At 33.8% G+C, this 7,327-nt stretch overlaps 1 protein-coding gene across 1 annotated transcript; it reads left to right on the top strand.

Moving 5' to 3' along the window:
- The first annotated feature begins 699 nt into the window (after positions 1-699).
- On the top strand, positions 700-3,400 carry LOC121330594 (regulator of G-protein signaling 5-like). The gene is made up of 5 exons (XM_041277223.1): positions 700-802; positions 1,269-1,361; positions 1,675-1,736; positions 2,242-2,408; positions 2,686-3,400. Exons 1-5 carry the CDS (start codon positions 753-755, stop codon positions 2,899-2,901), a joined length of 588 nt encoding a protein of 195 aa, XP_041133157.1. The 5' UTR covers positions 700-752; the 3' UTR covers positions 2,902-3,400.
- The last annotated feature ends 3,927 nt before the right edge of the window (positions 3,401-7,327 follow it).

Here is a 7,327-nt window from a genome sequence, read left to right as displayed (position 1 = left end):
TTAAACTTTTTCTTTTACTTTTACTATCTTTTTGACTGATTCTTTTTGTATTAAAGGTAATAATATCCCTCCTGTCCCCATCAGCTGTTAATAATAAACTACTGCTACGTGGGAGTCAGATGGGAGGGTGGAGATGAGAAGTTCAGCATATAGGGCTCTAGCAGGAGTAGTGGTTTTCGGCTGGGGAAAAGTGCAAATAAAATCTTAATTTTAAAAATTGAAAGGAATTTTTGTACAAACATGTTTTAGTTATATTGCCTTTTTAGTAATAAACACAGTTTAATATATATATATATATATATATATATATATATATATATATATATATATATTATATTATATATATATATATATATATAGTTTTCGGTACAAAAGCAAATTTTATGTAGTTCATGCACATTACAGTAATATGTTCGTTGTAGTTCAGCACATGAACGTACTGCTGCTGAAGAAAATGTTCACTAAAAAAAAGAGGACAGCAAGTTATCTTTGCAAAAAATAATCAAAATTATAGGAAAAACCATAGACAATAACAACCTCATCCAGTCATTGAGCAATTACCTTAGCTTCTTGCTTACCCTAACCTTGCCTACTCCCCCAGAGTGGCTCACTGATTGGTTGTCTGCATTGGTGATGTCAAGCCTCCTTCTCCATATATGACAATATTCCCAGACTCAGCCTTCAGAAACCACATTTGATAGCACTCTTACTGCTAAACAACACAAAGGAACCTAAAGCTCTGTCATATTTCTATGAAAATGTGCAAAGCATTGGAATCACTGCCAAACAATTGCCTTGAGAGGTATGTTCTTTTTTATTTATAAAATTGTGATAATAAATATTATTTTTCTTAAAATTTTATTTTAAGAAAAGATGAACTTACAGTACTAACAAGCGCTTTGATTATACTGGTCTTAGTTCAGTAATGGATAACGAGCATGTATCACATAATGAACTGGTTGATGTTATTGCTGGGGGGTGGGGTGGTAATACATGTAGTCTTACTGAAAGGTTTCACTTCATCCTAAAGAACTAGATACCTTTTTTTGAAATCTGAGGTTCAGACAAATCACATATCATCATTAGAGAGGATTTTATATGAACTTAGATTATATTTGCTTTAATAATGCTTATACCAAATGCACAGTTCATGAATAGCAAAACAATAAAAAAACAAGTGTAATCAATTTATATAACAAAATAATGATATAACTCCTAAATATGTTCTTCTTGATTGATCTAATAAATGCATAATTTCTTTATTTCAGGGCAAAGGGGTTGAAGGCGCGTTTGAGCATTTTTCTTCAAAAGTCTGATGCTTCCAGCAACCCTGGACATTCAAGCAAAGCATATAAACTCAGGTAAGAGAGTTTTTTTTTTTTTTTTTTTTTTTCATTTTATATAAAAAACAGTTGCTATTTTTTATTTGTTATTTGTAAAAATTGTAAGTATGTTTAAATATGAAATTAAATATGAAGTTATTGATGGTGTTAAGAATAAAAACAACCATAGGGTATAAGTCTAGTGCTAATTTCACTATCTACAACTTAGAAAATTGTTTTAATTCAGTACAATTTAGATCTCAATATTACAGTCTTCGGTAATCCATAAGGCAACAGGAAATGAACTTATTGTGAAACACTGTAATTTACCAGGCTATTGTTTTTTTATTAGACCCTCCCTAGAGGAAGCATTGGAGTGGAGAGAGACCTTTGACAAACTCCTGACAAATAAACGTAAGTCTAATAACATTTCATTACAGCTTAAATGCCTAGGGAAATTGCTTAATGCTTGACCGGTCAAATGTAACCAGAGGTCAGAGTCAGTCCGGAATCTCCACATATCTTCTGTTTTGTGGTATCTAAGCAATAAGATAAGTAATTAAACATAGAAAGCTGGGTTCAAGATAAAAAATAATTTTGTTTTAGTTGATGTTTAATGCCCACTGGACAAAACATAGCTCAATACAGTAACTAAGACCAACTCTTCAACTACTACTATGTATGTAATATAAATAAATATAATATAAATAAATATATTTATCTAGCGGCGTAAACATCAGAAAGGTTAAGCGATTCTGAGGGTTCAGACATTTTCTAATACAGGAATCTAATGGTGAATCACATCTGTAATTAACTGTATGAGTCTGTTGCTAGGGTTCTTGGGCCAAAAGCCCACATGGTAATTTCTCTTTTTAGAAGAGCAAAATATATTAAATGTGGTTTCTTTTTTTTTTGATAGATGGTTTGGCTGCCTTCAGAGCTTTCTTGAAGTCTGAGTTTAGCGAGGAAAACATTGAGTTCTGGCTTGCCTGTGAGGATTACAAGAATACCAAGTCATCTGCAAAGCTGTCATCCAAGGCAAAGAACATTTATGAAGAATATTTTGAAAATGATGCACCAAAAGAGGTGAGTTAAACAATACCTTATTAAATAATATCAAGACAAATAATGCCAAACATTTTTGCTTTGAAAAAGTACCAACTTAGATCTGTTTGTTAACATATAAATATGTGTATGTATGTATGTATATATATATATATATATATATATATATATATATATATATATATATATATATATATATATATATATATATATATATAAAACTCAATTATGTTGAGAGTAGGCATGGCTACATATGCTCTAGTATTAAATATATATATCTCTTCTGTCTGTTTTATAGGTCAATATTGATCACGAAACAAAAAAGATTACGAAGAATAACCTTCTACACCCCTCACTTTCATGCTTCGACCTAGCACAGAATAAAATCTATACTCTCATGGAGAAAGACTCTTACTCGAGATTTCTAAAATCATCTATCTACCAGGAGCTGACAAAGAACCCCATGTGTAGCTGCATCCAGAAACAGAGCTCCAGCCAGAAATCTCACACATGAACACATCCAGTGATATAACAGGAAACAACGGGCTTGCAGGAAAAGCCAAGTCAACACAGTGTGGAGGCAAGCAGGAAGAAGTCATATGGACAACAGCTCCAAAAGAGCTAGGTTAGATACAACCATATCTATCAGACGCCCGTCCAGCCTTCAGGCCAGATAAACTTGTTTTAAAGAATAAAGTTTATGAGAGGATCTGTGGGAGATGACGCAGAGAAAGTAACTTTCTAAAGTCATTTTTTTTTTTGCTTTAGATATTTTACAGTACTATATTGAGCTGCTTTGACTATGTAATGCAAATGTCATAGGAAATTTGATATGAGTACTGTGACACCTACTAAAAGTGTTTTAACCACACCCTGTTGCTGGTGTAAGAATATATTTTAAGCAACTATTTAATTTCAAGCTGTAAATAATAATTTATAATATTTAAAATGCTGTCTAAAGTGCCCTGTGAAACTAAAATGCAATTCTGACGAAACTTTATTAAAATGAAGAGAAAGACAATAAATAAATTTATATATATTCTATATTTACATACTGTACCTATGGATTCTATTTTTTTATGCATAATACATACATACCATATACTGCATATGTGTATATATATATATAGATAGATAGATAGAGAGAGAGAGAGAGAGAGAGAGAGAGAGAGAGAGAGAGAGAGAGAGAGAGAGAGAGAGAATGTGGGTAATATGTAACTTCATTTGAATTACTAAAATGTAAAATAATTTCTTATTCAATTATGATTGCTGGTCATGTGAAAACATTAGCCAGTAAACAGCACCAATCCACAATTTTTCATATACAGTATATCCTTTTGGTTATTACATTTCAAATACAGAATCAGTTCCTGTTCAGTCTTCAAAGCTGGTTTGTGTTGAACACTCCCTGATTCCTGGACCGTGGAGGACCATTGTAGCTATAAATGCATTCCAGTCAAGGACTACTCTGAGTCATCTACTCTGAGGCTGATAAAATTACTAATGCTCTGTGGAAGCATAAAATCAATTGATGGACAGACCTTTTATTGTGGTGGAGATAAGTTGGGTTTGAAACACAACTAGTCAATATGTACATTAATAAACTGCAGCCACCACCACCCCCCACCCCCCTTTTTAATTGTTCTCAGGAATCATTACTATATCTTATTTAGGCCGAAAACAGATATGCCAATAACAAAAAACCTAAAGAAAGGTTAACAGGTGACAATTGTATTTGGTTTAAATTCCATCCATCGCTTGCCGCTCACTGTTAAACAGCAGATGGTCATTGCCAGCAGTATAAATCACTTGAGTCACATCATGCAGCTCTGGCCTGAGCGTGGATTGCTGCTGAGCCCACACACCAGTACTCATCAGCCTACTCAGAATCAACATTGTCATTATCTTTATGGGCTTGGAGATTATTATTTTGATTGTGTGTTAAAGTAAACAAATGTACAGTTTTTGCATAAACACATAATATGCAACTGATGCCTCAACAGCTTGTTTTATTATTATTATTATTTATTATTATTTATTATTATTATTATTATTATTTATTATTTATTATTTATTGACAGTTTATTAAGGTAATTCTATGTGAAGTTAAACCACACTCTCAATCTTCTTAAACCCAAAATGAACCCAGAGAATTCTAGTAACATTAGATGAAAACTGTTTAATGGAATCACTTGCTAACTGACTCAAGAACATATCGCAATCACAAATGTCAATTCTGTTTGCTATACACCAGAAAACTTTAATCAATTATTGGACAAATCCAACCACATTAAATGTTTTTACATTTTTTAGACCAAAGCAAATCCTGAAGAACTTTATCCTCTAGGTTGGGTGGCATGAACACTGAATCACACATCTGCATCACAACCAGATGCCACCCCCAAACTATAGTGAGACTCTCTTGCCAAATCTCTACATTCTCATTTACAGATGTCAACTGGGTTTAAAATGCTTTTTTAACTTTAACTCAATAGCACATAAGTATTACTATTACTTTCATCCAAGGATATTAAAGTACAGGGGCACATGGCTTTGGGGTATCATGTGAAGCTCCCTCCTGAACTTTTGTGACTTAACTAGAATTAGGGAACCTGGTGTTCTTGGCTCTGAATTACATTACACTTGGTGTTCTTGGCTCTGAATTACATTACACAAATGATCTTACAGAAGGGTTTGAAAACAGTCACTTTACTCCTTTAGCATCGGATGAGAAAAATGAAAAAACACATGCACTTTCTCATCTATTTAAGGACATAAAAAATATTCACTCACAGCATTTACAAAATCACCCACCAAAACATCGTAAACAGGGTTATGTGCAAACTTACTTTGAAACTGAGGAATGTGTTTGATAATTATTTAAATATATGGTACCTGTGAAGAAATATGTGTTTGCGTAACAATTTGAATCTAATTGTCAAGGTAGAAATTTATTCTATTAAGGGCCTTTTGATGGTAAATAACACCCTCTTTCTTTCCAAGCAAGTCACATGTTTTTCCTACAACCAAAAGATTATGTAAAATGCTTTCAAATGCCATTTGCAGATAAGATAGTGTTTTAAATGGTGAATTAAGATTGCTATTATTTGTCTCAAAATGTCTGCATTAGCCCTAATAAAGTGCGTACATGTCTAATCATTATCGTATTATAAACGTGTATGTGTCTAATGATTATTGTGAAGTACAGACTTCCCCTGCTTTGCCCTGCTTCAATATTTATCCATGTTTTTTTTCCATTGGCAATGCCCAGAATATCCGCTCCACGTAGATACACGCTGTGCATTCAATAAATAGGGGCAGGGTTTGTGCGGCGCGAATTGAGCATTTGAAAGTACACATATTTTAAAAATATAAATATATATCGGAAAAGCTGCAACAATGGATCATAGAAAATGGATACACAAAAGTGAGTCTGATATTAGTCAGAGATCTGTATCTGAGACGTTAATAGCGGGTTCCTGGTGAACAGCCATTGCTATTTGCATAGTTATGCCACCTGCTCTTTTATACGTATACACAATATTTGTTACACATATATACTGTATACACCCCACCCCCCATGGTGTAGTTCCTGTTACATTTACTTGTTGCATCCATAGCAACTGAGCAATTTACAGTTCTGAGTTAAAAGCTTTGAAAATCAGTCCTGATTTCTGGATGCAATGGCAGACTACTGGTATAGTGTGGACACAGACAGCAGACAATTTAATCAAACCAATAAAAGTGAGACTTCATGAAAGGAAATAATGCCATCTAGAGGTATTCTATGGGTATAACAATCTTGTTTTATGGCTTTTTACTGCCTTTACTTGCAGGTGCCAACATTTTGTATGGGTGAACTGAAAAGTTTGTTAGTTTATTTTTTAGTATGCAGGTTTGTGCTAGAAAGTAGACTGCAATTTTCAAAGTGCTCTTTATAACACTGAACTGGCTTACTGGATGTATATTCAATTCCAGATCATGCAGTAAACTACTGGGTTTATACCACAGGTCACGTGGTGGTGCTCTTTTGCTTTATAATAGGAAGTGGCTTGTTTTCAACATTAAAAGGTAATTATTTGATCTCAGTGACTGACATAAATTGTTATTGGGCCTACTATATTATTTGTATGTGTTAATACAGATAACAAATTATGAATATCTACAGTTTAAAGAAAAACAAACTTATATCATGCGTTAAAAAATAACAATACAAAAATAAATCTTTTTGAGGTCAAGAAAACACAAAATGCAGGAAGACTAAAACAGAGGTTCTCAAACAGGGGGATAACGTCTCTTTTATCCAGTTTACACTAAACACTTGTAAGCCAGCTTTGAGGCATTTTAAGCCCTGTCCACACCTCATAACCAATCTCAAGAAACGTTTTAATTAATCAAGCTCAAATCGTCCACACTAAAGCACCATGTCATGTTTAGTCAGGCTTAATGCATACACACACTATTAAAATAGTTTGGTACAGTTCCTAGCAGCGCAATGAACAATGGAAACATGATCGTATCCCACCATGCACTGTATTTTTTTTTAAAAACACGGAGTGTCTCTAGGTACAGCATGTCGGCAAAATGCACAGCACAGTATTTTATTTTTCCCGTAAGTGGTCAAGTGGGACGTGGAGATCATGTGACATGGGTGGGCTGGGAAGAGTGCGAGTGTGACGAGATAGTGAGGTGACGTCGACTGAGCTAAGACACACACTCCTGACTTTCGTAGTTATCAACTTATGGTAGGGTGGGCAATCGTCATTTCTCATTTTAACTATCAAAAAATCAAATCGACTTTTGTAAACAGTTTTCAGCTAACTTTAATATATCTGAAGTAAAAAAAAGTATTTTAAAACCAAACCTAACTTTCATCCAGCGGCCATCCAGCGGCCATCTGCCGACTTTGAGATTTTGTAAAATTGTCCAGCGAGCAAACA

The sequence above is a fragment of the Polyodon spathula genome, chromosome 18 (assembly GCF_017654505.1).
Source record: "Polyodon spathula isolate WHYD16114869_AA chromosome 18, ASM1765450v1, whole genome shotgun sequence".
NCBI lineage: Eukaryota > Metazoa > Chordata > Actinopteri > Acipenseriformes > Polyodontidae > Polyodon > Polyodon spathula.
Note: the sequence above shows the minus strand (reverse complement) of the source record. Positions and strands in the feature narration are given on the sequence as shown.